Source organism: Peromyscus californicus, unplaced genomic scaffold (assembly GCF_007827085.1).
Source record: "Peromyscus californicus insignis strain IS unplaced genomic scaffold, ASM782708v3 Scaffold_6__1_contigs__length_162567912, whole genome shotgun sequence".
In the NCBI taxonomy this organism is placed as follows: domain Eukaryota; kingdom Metazoa; phylum Chordata; class Mammalia; order Rodentia; family Cricetidae; genus Peromyscus; species Peromyscus californicus.
The window spans coordinates 106,519,562-106,538,032 of record NW_026294584.1 but is presented as its reverse complement, the minus strand read 5'-3'; the positions used below and the strand labels follow the sequence as shown (position 1 = coordinate 106,538,032).

At 51.8% G+C, this 18,471-nt stretch overlaps 1 protein-coding gene across 1 annotated transcript; it reads right to left on the bottom strand.

The window, feature by feature from the left end:
- Positions 1-821: 821 nt before the first annotated feature.
- On the bottom strand, positions 822-18,450 carry Tmem43 (transmembrane protein 43). Its single transcript, XM_052719935.1, is given in 13 exon segments — positions 822-2,656; positions 4,058-4,175; positions 6,849-6,950; positions 8,930-9,004; positions 9,216-9,250; positions 9,253-9,336; positions 10,511-10,581; positions 11,777-11,846; positions 12,128-12,177; positions 12,973-13,067; positions 13,477-13,611; positions 14,471-14,620; positions 18,178-18,450. Coding segments are annotated over 13 exon segments (1,461 nt in total). The 3' UTR covers positions 822-2,453.
- Between the last annotated feature and the right edge of the window lie 21 nt (positions 18,451-18,471).

Below are 18,471 nucleotides of genomic sequence, written 5' to 3'. Positions count from 1 at the left end.
AGGCTAGGAACCCCTTACACACAAAGGAAGCTTTTTGTGTGTGACTGTATTCGATATTACTTGATCTTAGTGTCTTTAAAATGTTGAGTCACTCTTACCAAGGCAAACAAACAAAACACTTGGGGTATGACTCATATTGGACACTCTGGTAGAGAAACAAACTAGGGTCACCATGGAAACCGTATTCGCACACTTCCTGCACCAGAGCCTGACAGGCTTCCTAAACACGATTCATTTTGGGGGTTTTAGTTAGGCATGGCCATGTCTCTGGAGATGTAACCTAATCTGTCAGGTGTCAGCTATGAGAAGGCATGATGGGAATGACAGGTTAGGTTTGGAAAGTTTGCCTGCTAGGTGACAGCATGGCAGTGCCTCGGACAGGAAGGAAACGATGAAGAGGTGCAGTGCAGTAGGCACTTTGGGTTCAGCTCGTTTATTAATTACAGCCATGTGTGGTGACAGGCTCTGTTCCCATTTTACAGATGCAACCGATTGGCCCAACACCGTGAGCTAGTAAGACAGACTTGATCTGTGTGACACTCAAAACCAGAGCTCTCAGCGCTGCATACTTGTAGCACATTCTCAAGGTTTGTGAAGCATGAGTCACTCACTTTGAATAGAGCCAAGACAAAGTGGGCTCAAAGGCGAGGAATAGCAAGCTGCCCTTTCGGAAAGAATTGAAACCACCTACAGCAACAGAGAGCTGAGTTGGTTGGAATGAGTCTGATGGCTGATTTCCCTAAAAAAAAAAAAAAAAAAAAAAAAGCAACAACTCCCCTCCCCCCCGCCCCCCCAAAAAACCAACCAGACTACTGGCAAGATCCTATACCAAAAGATAATAGAAATTTATTTTGAATTTTTATACAAAGAATACAAACCTCAGTTTCTCAAAGACATCAAATTATTTTTCCATAATTTTTTCTTGAGAACACTTTTAAGCTGGCAGGTAAAACTCATATAAAAAAGTTATGCAGACTGAATCCTGAGGATTGCGTATGTAGCTATCACTAATTGTACCATGTTTTCCCAAACCATCTTTTGGCGTTTAGAAGAGATTGTACCAGCATGCACTGAGCAGTAGTGACTATTGTTTCCATCCTAAACCCAGTAAGCCATCTCTGGCTGCAGTTTTACCAAGAACCCCAGCAGAAAGCACAGATACCACAGGACGTGAAAGGGACTGTTATTTATCACTAGGGTCAGGGGTCCTGATATCTTACCTACCAAACTCACTGTTGTTGCTACAGCAACCACTAGGGCAATTTGCAAATAGAATCGAGTACAGGATAAACCAAGGATCTGTGACACTGGGGCTAAGCATCCCTTCAAAGGTGTAATAGTAGAGAGGAAACTTAGTAGACAGGAAACTTAGAAACCATGTCCAGTGATGGGCATTAAATGCAAAACGAACCACTGTGCTGCAACTACTTGAGGCTGTAGTGCCAAGGGCAAAAGCATTCCCAGGGAAAAAGTCTACACCAGACCAGACGTGGGTCTCCTCCAGCAAGCCTTGCTTCTCTGATTCTTGGCTTTAGTTGAGTGGAGGTCACAATGAATGAGACCTCTTAGTTAGAAAGCTTCCAGCCCTTTCCTGTAACACTGACTACAAACTCAAAATCACCTTCAAGTGAACAGGTGGTCTGTGGTGGCAGAGGATAAAGGGGATGCTTCCTCCACAGTCCCAACCCAGCATGAAAGAATCCGCTAACACTGCATGTTCAAAAGCATCGCAAAGCTACAGCCTCCCCATGGCCTCAGGAACTAACAGGGTCAAGCCACACCCACTGAAACAGCATTCCTGCTGAGTTAATCTCAGTGACAGCAACTGTCAAGCAGGAGCCACTCACGGGGCTTTGAACTCTAAACTCCTTGGGATAGAACACGAGAAGAGTGGAGTAACAGAACCAAAACTCTGTCCAGCCGCAGTGATAGTGACCTTTGGGATAAGAGCTTCAGTGTTTCTTTAGGCTACATCAAGTTCTATCCAGAAACCTGGTTTGGGGTACACCACCTCCAGGTCTGGGTATGGTGTGTCCTACTGATGAGATGTGGCCAGATGTAGTGGATGATGGCTGCTTTCTGGGGTTTCAGTTGTAGCCGGAGGTTGTGGCAGTCCTGGTACTTGGTTTCAGTGATGAGGGATGAGCAGTGAGAAGGCTGAGTCCTTCACCAGCAGGTCAGCTGATAGTTGAGTGGAATAAAGCCCTGAGAGGGGAAGGCATTAAGCAGGACAGTACTCGCTGGGTTGCCATCCTCAGGCTGCTGCTGCCCATCAAAGCTGCATTTTGGCCACCAAAGCTGCATTTTGGCAAGAAGTGGGGTGGAGATGTGAGCTGGTGAACACCAAGCTCTACATGCAGGTGTAGACACTGGCCCCTTGAAGAGTGGGGTGTGCAGATGCCTGTTTCAGCTGGAGCTGGGCAGAGGTGACAGGGGACCTGGCCTCTGAGGCTTCATTCCAGCTTTTTGGCTGGCACCCGGGTCCGTGCAATGATTATGGGCACCAGAGCCAGGCAGCCGATTAGAGCAGCCCACAGCGGTCGGTAGAAGAGCCAGCCAGCTGCCACAGTCAACAGGGTCAGTGAGGTGGCTACACAGAAGGCAAAGGCTTTCAGGCCAATGTTGACCAGGTCTCGGAAGACAGGAAACCAGTCCACTGTGGGGAAAGAAAAGGCCATGAGTCCCTGAGGACACTGTGCTCCCTGCCCTAGACTGCTCCTCTCAGCTATTCCAGGGAGGAAAGGGTCAACAAGGTGGAGCCAAACAGCCTCACACTCGCCTAGGATATCCAGGGGAGGAGAAGCTCAGCAAGCTGGTATCCACAACTTTATTCCTGCAGCCCAGTCTCAAGTGTGGGTGCCTTGGCCCTTCAAAGTCCATGCTGAGGCCACTGAAAAGATACCCATAATACCCTCCCTCCCACAGAGCCAATGCTGATACTCTACACTGCTCAGTCAGAGCTTGACCTCTGAGCCACTATGCCAAGCCTGCAGAGGAAGCACCTGGCGTTCAGCAGGTCACCCTGGCTGATGGACAGGGAAGACCACATAGGCCCTGCCGGAGCTCCCATTATCCCTCCACACTGCATCTGCCCTGCCAGCATGCCTTCAATGGAAGAATTAGGATCACAGACAGGGCTTCTCAAACATGATGGGGACCGAGACACAGAGGGATTGCCCTGTCCTCAGTCCTCAGTCACATGGCCAAGATAGTTCTGCTTAAATTCTGATGGTTCTCTGTCATGCCCACAATGTGGCTGGTATTTATGAGCATACCTCAGTTGTCTAGGGCCATCTGTAAATGAGGAAATCCCCCTCAACCTCCAACACTTGCTGCCAATCTGGGATGTGTTCCAGCCACACCTCTCCCTAGTCCTTAGACCTAAGTGGGGGAAGGGTTTCTGCTGGCACCACAAGAAGGCTGGATGGGGACACACTGGGGCAGAGGCCTGGGTACTGAGTCTCCCTGAGCAGGCTTTCATCCTGCATGGACAATATCAGCCTGGCACACCAGGTCCTGAACCAAACTGGGACATTTAAACTTGGGCTCTCTGATGCCAGACTTAGGGCAAGTGAGCAGCCCCTCCCAGGCTCCAGATGTGTTAGCTGTTACAAACCTGGCCTGGCTTTGGAGGCTGTTTCTATACAAGAAACTCCTGAGCAAGGGCAAGAAAAGGAAGCCCAGGCAGGGGTATCCATGACTCTGACTTGAGGGATTTCAGGTACAGATCCAGTTCATAGCACAGGCTGGCAAGCCTCCTCCCCAGAGCTGTCCAGTTATGGAGTAAGGGATGAGCAGAGCTGGCCAAATCATGAAAACTGGACCAGCCTCCCACCCCTCAGCAGGTGTGAACATCCTGTCCCTCACACCTGCCTTTCTCTGCCATTTGTCTTAAAGCTACTGGGAGAGGCAGGGCTTGGGGAGGCTGCACATAGAGACAGGCCAGATGTTTGGTGTCTTTCTCAAGGATTCCATCAGGCTGAAAGGCTGACCAGTGCAGTATGATGAACACAGGACCTCAAGAGGGAAGGATGGCTCCTGCATGTTCCTCACTTACCCAGGGTGTAGAGGATCCGTGTCATGAGGTTGAGGCCCATAAACATGGCCATCCAGCCGGCCGCTCGCAGGCCCCACGTCTTCATGGAATTGCTCTTCTGTTCTCTACGGAATACCTCCTATAGGACAAGGTGGCATGGTGTCAGGACCCAGTCACCAACCAGCAGTGTGGGTCCTGGGGGTGCAGATTGTTGGCCATTTCCTTACAGAGCACAGGGAGACGGGCAAACCTCTCACCTGTGGCTAAGTCTCTGCCTGTCTGGCTCAAGAACGTAGAATAAGAGCTCTATGGCCTTAGCACATGGTCTCACCTGGAAGAGGGTCACAATCCTTCCCATTGCAGCTGTCCATATGGGGGCACCTCCCACCCTTCGAGTGGATGGTTTGAAAGTGCATGCTGGTCCTGGGTGAAGCATCAGCCCTCAACCCAGGTCACTGCTTGCAGCTTCAGGACCCCTGGCCCTGACTCTCCCTCCTACTCTGTAGGCTGTGCCTTCTGACCCCATTGCTGTCCCTGGTTTTCTTCCTGGCCTGTAAATGCTGATATTCTTTGGCTGCTTCCTTCATCCACTCTGCCCAGGACGCCCATGCACCCCATGGTCCCATGTGCCTGTACTCAAACATACCACTACACACCCAGCACTGCTTTAGGGCTGCCCTGCCTCCAGCTCCCACTGCCTCCTAGACATTGTCCCAGCCTCCTGGCATGCTGAGCATTGATCCAGAGCCCCACCCCATCCTGAGTCTCTGTCTTCTCCATGGCAGCACACAGCCCCACTGCCCACCCACCTACACAAGCCAAAACCTGTGGTCAGTGTGGTCTGTCCGCCCTCACCATACGAACAAGCTCTGTCGGCTGTCTCCCCACTGGCTACCATGATCTACCTCATCACTGTTCCTCATGGGGCTCTTACATTGGCCCCTGCCTCGCTGGCCTTCCTGCTTCCTCACCCCACCTTCAATCTCACACAGAACTGCCATGCCCACCACCTCTGACCCTCCCTCCTCCTGGGCCTGGACCACCTGTGGTGAGGCCAGGTCAAGTGCACTGTTGTGTGCAGACTGTCTGCTCACAGCTGCCCAGCAGCTCTGCACCTTCTTCTAGTCTTGGCTAAGAGGCGGTTTCTTCTGAGAGCCTTTCCCAGGCTTTGACTGAACAGTACGTCTGTCTAATCTCTAACACAACACACAAAGATGGACATCTGTCTCAGTATTCAGCTGTCACTGCCCCGTGGTTTACAAGCACACTGACCTGACTTAAAATAACCTAATCGAAATCTTCTCTGTTTTACCAAGACAGGAAGCTGAGGCTCTGAGAGGTTGTGACACAACCCCATGGCTTCACCATAGGCCGTTAACTAGAAAGCCATTCTGATGAGCCTGTGCTCAGTGAGCAAGTGTGGACTGCATGAACAGCTACCACATGAGATGGGGATGATGATGGTGGTGTTTTTTTAAATGTTTCATTTCACAAATGAGGAAATGGGCTCAGAGAGGATAAGACTTGCTCAAGTGGCTGGTGAGAGGCAGAGCCAGAACTAGGCAGGAGCCTGACAGGGACCTGTGAGCAGTGCTGTGGTCTGGGCCCCTGAACTTCCAGACGCTGGAGTCCCAGCATCCTGACTTTGGGGCCCAGCTTTCTTCTCAATTCTGAGTCTGTCTACTTGCCTACACTAGCCAAACCTTCCCTCCTGGGCCTCCTCAGCCACACATCCCACCCACTACCCTCTACAGTTCCAGAGACCTGAGACTGCCTGAGAAGGCTGGAAACCAGGGGCTGGGCAAAGCCCTGGGAGAAAAGGGTTTCCTAATTTTAGAGCGGTTCCTAGGATGACTCAGAGCCCAGGCTGGGAGGTGGTAGCCCCACCCTGAGCCTATAAACCAAGCTCCCCAACAACAGACCGACCACACCCTATCTTGGCCAGGTAAAAGGAGCAGGTGGGGCCCAAACACTATGACCCACTGTGGCTGAAAGGGAGGACAGAGGGCAGCTGAGGACCCAGTAATAGCAGAAGGGGCACAGCTATGCTCTGAGGACAGCTGTGCCCTTGGCCTTTTCTGGCTGTTCTGGATTGAAATCCATGAATCTGCTTAAGATACACAGGGAGGCTCCAGCAGTGATCCCCTGGGTTCACCAGCAAGAGCTAGAATCGACACTTCTCTATTCCAAAGGGGCAGACCCAAGCAATCAGCATGCCTCCTCAGCACTGGGAAAGGCATGGCCCTTTCCAAATACAGATGGGAAAGGCACACCCAGTGGACTGTGGGACCTGTGTGTGGGTGACTGCCTCATTCACATGGCCCTGATACTGCAGCTCCAAAACCTCCACTGATGCCCCTGAAGGAAGAAGAGGCACCTCAGAGTGGCCTTTGCCTTATGGCAACCTTGATGCCATACTGTCTCCTCTTCTCCTGGCACCCACTGGCAAAGTGAACCCTTTCCTACCTGACTTGATTATTCTAGGGTGGACCTGTTCATTTTGAGGGCCTCCACAAAAATGACTTATCATAGAGGCTCTGGACATAGAAACTGATCGTCTATTAGAAATCCATCATGCTGGATCCTCACTTCCTGGCCTCTCTCTCACTAGTTTCCTCCCCACAAGACTGACAGCCTGAGAGAGCAGGGCCAGTCCTCAGTGCCCTGTCACACAGGAGGCTGTCGTTCTGTTTCCTTTTCTTGCCATACTGCATTGGCCAGGACCTCTAGTGGTGGGGCTTCTTAAATAGCACTGAGCAGAAGGACAGGATATGCCTGTCCCCAACACACAGGCAGGGCAGCAGCAACTCACCTCAGCTGAGAAGTCTCCATGGTGCAGGAGCAGCAATGTGTCCCCAGACTTGGTGGAGTATGGGATTAGCTGGTCACCCCGCTGCCGGGCAATCACAGTAACCTGATCAGAAAAGTCAATACTGTTAATATTCTGATCCGCCCCTTGAAATCCCACCCCTTGGTGCCGCCCTGCGTCCTGACATAAAAGCCTCATTCTAAGGAAAAACTCCCCTCCTTCCTTTCTCTCTTCCATTTTTCCTCCCACAAGGTGTGCACCTTCGACCTATTCTCTCTTTTCTCTTTCTTTCTGTCTCTCTCTTTCCTGTCTTTCTCTTCATCTCTCTATTATAATAAACTCTCCACATGGATGCAACATCTAGGTTGTGAATTACTGGCTGCCGCCACCATGGCCGCATATCGTGCATCTGCCCAGCAGGTTTCCCTGCACGCAAGGGATACCCTCGGGGGTCCCACCACCACCACGCAATAATTCATAACATGTATTAGAGCTGAGTGGGGTGCTCTGAGGGACTGAGGCACAGGGTGAGACCACAGCCCACCCCTCAGACTCCACACCAGCCAGGTGAGATCTGCGGCTTCTCTCCTTGTTTCTACAGGGTACAGTCCCTGGTGCTTCCTGCCAAGCTGCTTCAGTCCAAGTTCCAGGGAGACACTCAGGATTAAGACCGTGCTGGGGCGGAGCAGAGGTTGGGCAGACATAGACAGGGGAAATGGCGTGGACCACATGGCGGCCATTGTTGCTTGACAAAGTTCCAGCATTTCAACACGCAGACCACACTTCTCCAGCACCTTTTTACTTTCAATTTTAATGGTTCTCCCTATTAAGCCTTTCCTTTTGGGAAATTTTGTGTGGGCTTTGGTAAAGGATGAAAATGTGTACAATGGCAGCCTCTCTAAACAAAATAATTCTTTGGAAAAAAAAATCTCAACTATTGCAGAACCAGGAATTCCATTGTGCACTCCTAATTATACCAAGAGCAGGGAAGTTATAGAGATTTACTAGACACACCTGATTCCAAGGATGAAATGCCTACAGTTCAGATCCAGAGCCTAGGGCCATTAATGTCAAGAGTTCAGTCAATAGATGTAGAGGAATCAGAATGGTATGGTGAAATGGGACAAGAGTAAGAATCAGGACCTTCCCTTTGGGGAGCTATGAGAGGAACAGGCCCACAGAGTAAGACTAAGACACAAAAGGACACAATTAGGGAACAGCTCAGAGCTTATCCCCTAGAGGAATGAAAATTGCTCTAAATAGTGGAATGTCTGGTCCCAGAAGGCCTTTTCCCAAGGTCAGGCATTTGGTATAAGGGTCCCCATTCCCTCTCAGGAGCTTGAAGAAAGTTCCTGCTTGCTAAAAGGAAGTTACTCTTCTTATCTCTGGCAAGAGGAACTTGTGGCCCTTCCATTAATGTAAAACTGGTTCCTATTGTCAAGGTCAATGCTAGATTCCTCAACTCCTGATCTCAAGTCACACCCCAGCTCACATGCCCATTTTCTCCCATATATGTGCAGCTATAGAGTATAAAAGAGGTATTCTTTTTTTCAATAAATGCCACTGGCAGCTATCCTGATTCGTGTCCGTCCTCTACCCCCAGCCTCTACACATCCTTTCTGGGACCTGAATCCCTGCCAAAGCAGGTCTCCAGCAGGGACAGGCCCTGCTGTCCTTCTGTGCTGAGAGCTACTTATGGTTAGGACTGGGCCCACAGTGGGCACCAGATGAATGACAACAGATATGCACACCGAGCAACCAGCCCAGGCCTGGATCATCTGTACTTTCTCCACCATGGCTGACTGAGCCCTAAGAGTCTTCTGTCTGCCTCCTAGGTCAGGCCCTGGGGTGGCGTTCTGACTGTGTACTATAAAGAACCAAAACCAAGTACTGTGGCTGGTGAAGGGGCTGCCATGATTGGACTAGCCCCACTAGGACTTGGGGTCCAAGAGCCACTATGGAGAACACAGACCTCTGAAAGTGCCTAAGAGCATGCCTGCTGCTTGTGCACAGGAGGCACAAAGTGGTCAGGACATATCCTGAGGTGTTTGGGCCCAGGGAATCAAGACTGGGAAGCAGGTTACCACATGAGCTGGGCCCAGGTCAGGGTCATCGCTGCTCAGTCCTGCATAAGAAAAGGAAACTCGAACATCACCAACCTGAGGGTGGAAGAGAAGTGGGAGAGATTAGTGAGGTGATCCAGCACCTGGCTGTGTTTACTCTTTCACGGAGACTGTCCTGTTCCAGGAGGCCTGCCCATCTCTAGTCTCACTGGCCCAGTGTAGCCTGGGTTCAGCTGCTCAACACTCCCCTCAGTGCTACTCAAACGCCCTGACCTCTGGTATCTGAGCTGCCCTTGTGTCCATGTACCTCCGGATACTTAGGGTTTTCACTGTGGTAGAAAAGTCTCCTCGGCGAATGATGTCCACGTGGGGATCCTCTAGCTTGGACAGGCTCAGGGGCTTGAAGTTGTCAATCTTGTCAATGAGGCCTGAGGGAAGCAGACTGCTCAGAAACCGTGGCCCCGGTGAGAAACCCTGCTCTGCTAACCCTGCAGCCTGACACTGTCCTTGATGCCCTCAGACAGCAGGACCATGTACTACTACCAGTCTACACCCTCTGGCTTTTGCCTATCTCCCAAATGCCGTGGACTTATCTTTTAGGTAGTGGGTCTCATATAGCTCATGGTGGCCTCAAACTCACTAAGAGCTGAAGGTGACCTTGACCTTTTGATCGTCCTGCCTTCACTCCTCAAGTACTGGATTCTTTTTTGTTCCATGACAGGGTTTCATTATGCAGCTCAAGTTAGCCTCAAACTTGTCATACTCCTGCCTCAGCTCCCTGAGTGCTGTGATGATAGGCATATGCCACCACACAGGCTCCAATGCCCCCTTTTCCAACTCCATCTCCAGAACTTCCCTGTGCCCAACTCAATCACTAACTCTTCCAGGAAGGCTTTCCCATGCCCTGTCCTGCTAAGCCACAGTTCTGAGAGTGGCCTTGCTTTCTGCCATCCCTCCTCAGAACATACTCGTCCCCATCTGGCAGGAGCTCCCCCCACCACAGGCACTAGTTGAGTGGCAGAGCTGCTAGGACAGCTCAGGCTAAGCCTGGCTATCAGGGTCTCAAGCGTCTCCTCTGTCACCTTCCCAGGTTAGGTCCAGAGATGGAACCCAAGCATTACTATGACTCATGGTGCCACCTTAAACCTTGAGGGTTTCTTCTTACAGTCACAGAGGAGGCTGTGATGTACCTCCTTGTGGGAGAGCTAGATGCCAGGTAGGGCTCACAGGTGGAACCAGAGGTCAGAGGGAGGGAGGCCCTCGTGTACACTCTTGGCTGAGGGCTGCCCGAGGCAGATCTCTGGTGCAATGTCTGCTCAGAACAGACATGCACAGAAACGTGACAAGGGTGTAGCACCTGAGGTAATTTCTAGAACAATCCAGGCTTCAGAGGAACTGCCTAGAGTGGGGGTTCTACCCCTTAAGGACTCACTTCCCTCTGACCCCAGTCCAGAGTATGATTCTGAGATGGGGGCCACCTGACCCTGATACTGACCACCATAGGCTGTGGGCCTGCTTGGTATTGGGGTCCTGGTCCTGGAGGAGGTCAAGGGGATGGAAAGGCCTTTGGATGGGCACCTCCAAAGAAGGCCAAAGACTCACCTGCTGAGAGGAAAAACCTGCCAATTTGGACAAAGGGGGCCGTTGCTGTGAAAGACTCCACTGCCATGGCACTGTGGGAGAGAGGAGGAACAGTGAACAATGGGGCACCAGGGTGGGAGCTGTCTGGTCACCTTTGGGTTGTAATGTGCTGGGGACAGTCCCTACCCAGGAAGTGAGTCCTGCAAATAGGCACAGTATGACCCCCAGGGCTCCTGTTTCCCTCTCTGGCTGAGCACCCCCATTCTGTCACCCAGAGCTTCATACTCTCTTACCCAGCCTGTCTCATCCTATTAGCTGTTGTGGAATACTACTTTAACTAGGTAAAGATGTGTCACATTTGTTTATGTTGCAGACTATTACTTTAACGATGTAAAGGTGTGTTACATTTATGCTGCATTGTTTAATTATGTAAAGACGTGTTGCTGTTTCACCTTACCTGCCTAAGGCGCCTGATTGGGCTAATAAAAAGGCGAATAACCAATAGCTAGGCAGAAGAGGGATAGGCGGGGCTGGTGGGCAGAGAAAATAAGTAGGAGAAGGAATCTAGGAGAGAAGAAAGGAGGGAGAGAGAGAGGGAAGGGGGGTAGAGAGGGAGAGGAGGGAGGGGGAGAAGAGAAAAGAGAATAAGGGAGAAAGAGAGGCCAGCAGCCAGCCAGACACAGAGGAAGCAGTGAAAGCAGGTCATACAGAATGAAAGAAAGGCGAAAAGCCTCAAGGCAAAATGTAGATGAAGAGAAACAGGCTAAATTAAGTTATAAGAGCTAGTGGGACAAGCATAAGATAAAGCCGAGCATTCATAACTAAGTCTCCATGTCAGGATTTGAGGGCTGGTGGTCTGAGAAAGCTTGCTACAATCAACCCTGAAATGGAACCTTTCTGGACCACATACCACTCCCAGCCTGGGCAGTCTCCAAGTACTGACCTTCTTCCTGGCTCAACCTGGACCATGGCGTCATATGATCTAGCCATGCCCAAGTGCTACATCATCGTCCTCACCCCATGCCTGGCTAACAGGAACAAGGCACTTGGCTGCACAGAGGGACCTCTCAGTCTTTCATCAAGCCTGTGTTAACCTGAGGGTTAGCAAAGACCAGGTCTTGATCTGTGCTCTTGATGCCAACATGAGTGTGGTGTTAACACTACATCTCGAGTGTTTGCCAACCTGTGGGGCAGAGCTAACTCAACCTATCATTCAGGTTATAAGAAACTGAGGCTGGACCTGCAAGGGTGAGCAAGACTGGACTTGGAACCAGGCCAAGCTCTCACCTGGGGTTTTTGTGGCCAATCTCTCTGTCAAAGTTTTTGCTGTTGACAATTTCTGACCTCCACTCTGTGTCTGCATGAAGAGAAAGAAGGGGCAATTCAGACCAGTTAAGAATAGTCTCAGCATCCTCCATCCTCTTACTAGGAGCCACGACCCTTGGGGAACGGGGTGGCTGCTCAGGCCTCCCTGGATGGTGGGTATGCAGGACTCTGAGGACTGGCACCCAGGAACTCTGCCTGGTGCTTCCACACCTGCCCACAACCCCACTGTGCTGCCCACCACTGCCGGCCTGGGCTAGGGTGGAAGTCACATGTCCTAGGGATTGGCAGAGGCCTAGAGGGTCCGGGACTCACTGTAGGAGTACTTGGTCTCCTTCTTCACCTGTCCATCCTCCGTGTACTCACTGCAGAAAAAGCACAGGCAGCAGGAGTCAGCGCAGGCACCCAGGGCCATCTGCTCTCGAAGTGTCTGAAGTAGCCTCAAGGCCCAGCTCCCCACAGGGAGTGGAAGCCTGGTAGACTCAGGAACAGACACTCCCCAACCACTATGGACAGGCACTATCTCTGAAGGCCTGCCTGGAGGGAAATGCTTTCTCAGCTTAGCTGACACACTCTGGCTGGTTCACCCAAAGGCATCTAGCCTTGGGCTCAAAGAGATATCCACCTGCAGCCTCTGGGAGAACGCAGGGTGGCAGGGGACCTGCTCTAGTATTCCTTGATTACTCCCACCCCTTATGGGCCATGTAGTTCAGGTGGGGCTGAGTTAGATTCTGGCTCCAGGTGACCCCCTCTGGCCATTGAGAGCCTGCCCTGGACCTTTGGATAAGCTGTGAGTTAATTGGGAAGTGACCTGTGCCCTCTGTGAGAGCATGACCCAATGCAGGAAAAGTGCTGGGAGGCCACAGTAATCCTAGTGACACCATTTGAGCCTAGCCTGTCATGCCTTGGGCTGTGCAGCCTGGAATGTCCAGGTAAGTAAGCTGAGCAGCTCCCTTCCTGCTCTGGCCCACTCTGCACTAGATCATTGTCACCTCCAAATAAAAGGTTGCCATGCACTGATGCTGGGGGTTGACACTTTTCTGATAGGCAGACACTAGGCTCTGAGTTTGGTTAAATGGCGTCTACATGAAAGCCACTGCCCTTTATCTTAACACCTGAGCCCCTCGTGCCCCCCAATCCCTCAATGCCTGGCTCCTCACCTGGACTCTTCTGTCTCCACCCACTGATACATCTCCACATGCCGCCGCAATTTCACAGCTGGAAGATGGACCCCATAGTTTGGGTCAGACAAGAGCTTCAAAAAGAATCAAACAAACAAGATTATAAGGTCAGACTCATAGCAGTCCAGGGTCCCCAGCCCAGAGCAGCCCAGCTGCAAGAGAGATCAAGATGGGCAGGACTGGAAATGAAGGAGACTAGCATGAAGCTGCCAGACTCAGCTCTCAACACAACGCCCATGACCCTGAGCTCAGACAACAGCCAAGCCCCGATCATCAGACTGTGTGCTAACTAAAATTTGACATGCTCTCACCACATGACTGTCAGACTGTTGTCATTAACATAGGGGACACTGTGACTGAGAAGTGACTTGACCACACAGCCACAGAGGGTACAATCACACAATCACACCTATGTGGGTCTCTCTCTGAGGCCCAACTCAGAGCCATCGCAGTTGGGAACTGTCACTCAATCACCCAGCCTACCTTGGAAGTCCGCAGGGCCCCGATGATGTGCACCAGCCTCCCTTCATTCTCTGGAGCTACACTGTGGATGCTGTCTGGGGACACCACAAGTGACAGCCCCTCTGCAAGAGAGGTGGCTGTCTTCAGTGCGCGGCCCTGTCAGAGGGTAGAAAAAGGGATTTCAACAGCTCAGGCGCTGCTTGATACCTTGCTGTGGGCACAGAGAGGGATGGGCCTCAGCAAGCAGAGATGGTGAGGTCTAGCGACTGCAGAGTCAAGCCTGAAACCCAGGATTCCTGCCTCCCCAGGCAGACCCCGCCAATCTCAGACTGCCCGAAGTTGGGAATAGCTCTGTTTCTCCCTGTCCTGTACTAGTCCTGTGTCTCCACTTGCCTCTGCCTTCCACTCTCCCAGCTCCCAATCCATGTGGCTTACAAAGGCCAACCTGAACCACTGTCCAAGTCATGCGATCCAGGACTGGCCAACCAGGTGTGTTCTCAGCTTAGCTGACACTTCAGCTGTCTCACCCAAAGGTGCCTGGAGCCTCTGGGAGAACCCAGGGTGGCAGGGACCTTTTCCAGCATCTCCTGATTACTCCCTTCCCCTCACAGGCCATGTAGTCAGGAGGGGCTGAGTCTGGTCCTGGTTCAAAGAACTGAGACCTAAGCCAAGAACCTGAGAGAAACCTGTAACTTCTGCTAAACTGACTTAAAAAGGCCTGGTCCCTCTATTCTCTCAGAGTCTAAGCTGCTCAGATATGAGACTGAAATTGCCCCAAGGGAAGGGGCTGCCCCCAAAAATGTCACAACAAAGAGGCAGAATTGCAGTAATCCAGCATGAGTGCCCGAACGCAGCCATGCCCGAAGCAGGTTTTCAGGTGTGTGAACTGACTCACTGCCTGCTGGCTTACACTGAGGTGTGTCACAGTAGAAACAATTCTGAATTCAGCACCTTCCCCTCCTGTAAAACCTAGGCCTTCTGTTTCGGAGCCCAGCCATTGGGCTCTGCACCTTACCTCATTGGTGAAAATTAAGTAGAACGAGAGTAAGAAGGTCATGAGTCCCACGAACATTCCACCAGAAGTCTCACTCAGCCGCTCCAGGAAGCCTGGCTGGGGGTCAGATGTCACTTTGACATGTTCTTTCCTACTGCCGATACTGGAATACTGAGGAGGAAATTGATAGTTTGATGAGTTTTGAGAAATAATTTTGGTGTCGAAAATCATTTGTTCTTCTTCTCAGAAGAACCCCTATTCCCCAGACACTGGGGGACAGTTCTACTTTGGCAAAGAATTTCTGGGCCATAAGTCCAGCAATGTTAAGCAAATATTTAAACATATGTTAAAGACGCCAACAAGGTATTTTACAGAGCAGCTAGAAATGTACTTTCAATTAAATCTGAGAAGTAATGGCTGGGTTTCCTGAGGACTGTGCTGTTCTGTGAGGTTGGAAGAGTGGGCAGTGAGGTCACAGTTCTAAGAACTACCAGGAGGCTGTGCTGAGTGTCTAGTGAGAGGTGGGCACAGTGCTGGGTGCACCTTCCAGCTAGGGCATCGAGACAGGCTACTTGGAGGAGGGAACATAGAGGCAGACCTCAGGACAAGGGTTCCCTCAGCCGGGGACTGTGGAGCAATGGTATGGAGTGACATCCTGTCTGCTCTGGCTGTGGAGGGTTGGTAGAGAGACAGAGCAGATGGGCATGCCTGGGCAACATCTAGTAGGCCACAAGCCACAGGACAGTGGAGCAGGCTTTGCCCAGCTTGCTGTTGTCAGAAGTATGTCTAGTGCTTATCACCAAAAGCAGAGACTGAGCCTGAATCCTGGCTCTGCCACCCACTAGCTGTGGGCCCTCCATCTCTTCATGGGTAAAGTGGAGGTGGACATTCAATGTTTGGGGTGGTGGCTCAGTGCCTGGGCCTCATAGGCACCTGTGGGAGTTACAGCGAATAGGAACATTATCAGATTTCTCCATAACTGAAACTGGGGCTGCCACCCAGACTGTGGGTGTGGATGAAAGTCACAGTGATACAAAGTGGTCACCAGGCAGGCACCTCAAAGAGCCAGGTCCCTTCCTGCCCAGGATCAGAGGATGGTTTTGAGTTGGAGTCTGTGAGGACAGCTTATGCCACTTCTAGCTGCTCTCCACTGCTGGCTCAGGCCTGCTGAGGACACCCACTGAAACCAGAATGATACCATCAGAAACTCAGTGGAGACAATCACTGCAGACAAGAAGGCGACCATCAGCCAGGCCAGCCATGATTCTGTTCAAGGTGAAAGAGGCTACACTGCCCCATTTCACAGATGAGGAAATCGAGACTCACTGCTTAGGATATTGGCCCAGATCAATCCCTTGTAAGTAATGAGTGGGTGTTCAAACCCAGGCAGATCCCTCTGCCCTAGACTGTCTTCCTCATCACTTAACTGTAACGTGAGCTTAGCTGTAATGTGAACTGAACAATTGGAAGCAGAAAAAGGAGACCTGTGTTCCTCCTGCTCTTCCTAAGCCCAGGAGAAAAGGAAGAGAGGCCAGGAGGATGTTCCTCCAGCTGGGGGAGGGTTGAGATGGAAGATACACCTATATGGGTGTATATATATGCATGTGTATAATTACACTTATGTATCCTCCGTAACATATTCCACTTCTAGCACACTGGGCTCAGAACCAACAAGCAATGAAGCAATAGATGAAAATACACTGGGCCTGGAAATTAGCACACCAGGGTTAGAATTCCAGCTCTGTTGCTGTGTGAGCCTGGTAACATGCTCTACCTCTCTGGTCCTGGTTCCTCACTTGCTGGTAATACCAGGACAGTCATTATGCTGAATTCAGGTACCTCTGCTCCACCCATTGTCTTAAGATTTCTTGCTTACCCTGCCTGGTGGCTGAGTTGCAGTATGGGTGCTCCGGTACTCTGTCCCCCAGGCATGACAGAGCCACTGCCATCTTGAAATAAGAACAGCTTTGATTACCCACATGAGCTCCTCACATGATCAGGCATGTTCCCTGGAAGAGGGTCTTTATACCCTCAGCTGAGATTCCAGCCACTCACCTCCTCCTATGTCTCACCCCCAGCAATATGGAGTACTGCTAGAGTACACAGGAGGCAGAAGGCTAACTGAAGCCGGGTTGGGAGCCAAGGGGACGACACTACTATGCAGCTTTCCAGGGGTGGTCACCCATATTGATGTGGGACTTTGGTGATGTAGCTGTTTGGGGGTTACCTATGCTCCTGCAAGCACGCCCAATAACCTCCCTGGTTCACCAAGATGGAGTTGGTGGAATTGTTCCTTTGGTTCACAGTTATCCTGTTTGATTGAATGGGTGTTTGTTCAAGTCTTCCCAGGAAAGCAATGTAACAAAGGATGGACAAAGGCATGGGTACTGAAGATATCCCATTGTGTCTATATTTATTGGTGTGAGTGTCAGACCCCAACACACCCAAGATGGTCTCTGCCTACCAGGACTGTGTGTACTAGCCTGTAAGAGTGCCTTTTTCATGGGTTAAGTACCTCCCATGTGCCAGGCTCTGTGCCTAGCAATCTTCCTCAAATTTCAAAGTAACTGATCCCATGAGAGAGTGAACCCAGAGAAGTTAGAGTGGAAGAGTTTGGATTTGCCTCTAGGCTTGACTGCAAAGCCTACCCTCATCACCTTCCCAGGCTGGTGCTGTAGCATAAGCTGGCTTAGAGTCCCCGGGCAGGTGTCTCCCACTGGGGAACTGTAGAACATCATGATGATGATGATGACAGGTGCCAGCAGGAGTCTACCTGCTCCCGTTAGGCTGGTCTACAGGTTGCCTTCTCCTCTGGCTCCAGTGCAGCTTTCCTGACCTCTGGCTCTCCTCCCCTTCCAGGGCCTGTCAATGTGCCAAAGAGCCATTGCTTGGGCAGTGGGTGACACATACTCTGGCCTTTCGGGAGATGCAGGAGGCCAAGAAGAGGTTTGCCGGACAGAGGAGAGGCCGGGAAAGAGGGTGTAAAAGGCCAGAGGAGGGTGGCGGCGATGACACTCTACCAAGGAGGGTGAGGGGATGTGCCCAGGGTTGGTAGCGTTCCTGAGCTGGCTTCAGAGGCGCTTTCGCCAGAAGCAGTGGTGAGTCACCAGCTTCTCCCACACCCAGTCCCCTAGTAAGTGGTGCTGCTCCGCGTGTTGAATGAATGTTAGGATTCACTAGTTCTTAAGGACGAGTTGCAGTAGGAAGAAGCCAGAGACCTGGGGGGTGGGGGTGGGGAGACTATTCTCAGCAGGGGTCTTTTTTTATCAAATAAGAGCACCAGGGACCAGGCAGTAGAGAAAAGCCTCTCTCTCCTGGTCATCCAGCCAGGCTCCTCTGGCCACAGGAGCATCACAGCCTAGGAGTACACACCCCCTAGGGCACGGAGGCCAGAGCAGCCTTTGCTGGACAGCTCCACCCGGGTGGGATCGCCTCGCCAATCTGCCCACCGAGGGACACTTTCCCCGCGATCCTTCTTGTCCCCGAGTTTCATATCTCCAGGGGCCCAGACAGAAACTAGGACTGGAAGGAGCTGCCACGCACGAGCGGACTCGACTGAGGGGAGCGTCCGACAAACGCGAGGCCTGATGGTGACTGGACAGATGGACGAAAGCGGGGAGGTCAGGGCCGCCGCACCCACTGGGGTGGCATCGACGAAGGACCCAGCGTGAACCCGGGGAAGAAGCGGCCCGGATGATGGTGTGGCCCGGAGACCAGGAGGTACTCACGTTCGCGGCCATGGTGGGCCCGGCTCGCCTCCGCGGTCTTGCACTGCTCTGCTGACGACCGGAATGCAGAATGCGGTGACCTCCTGTCTGCCACAGAGCTAGCTGCAAGACTCCGCGTGGAATCCGGGACCTGGCGGCACTCAGGACAAGAGTTACCGCCCCACTGGTAGTTGTCTGCGCCTCGCAAGTTGTCTGAGCGTGCGCATCTCGAGGCCTGCTGGGAAATGTAGTCCGCTGTCGGACACTTTCGCCACAAAATTGCAACACACCCATTACTTCACTGGTGCGCGTGCG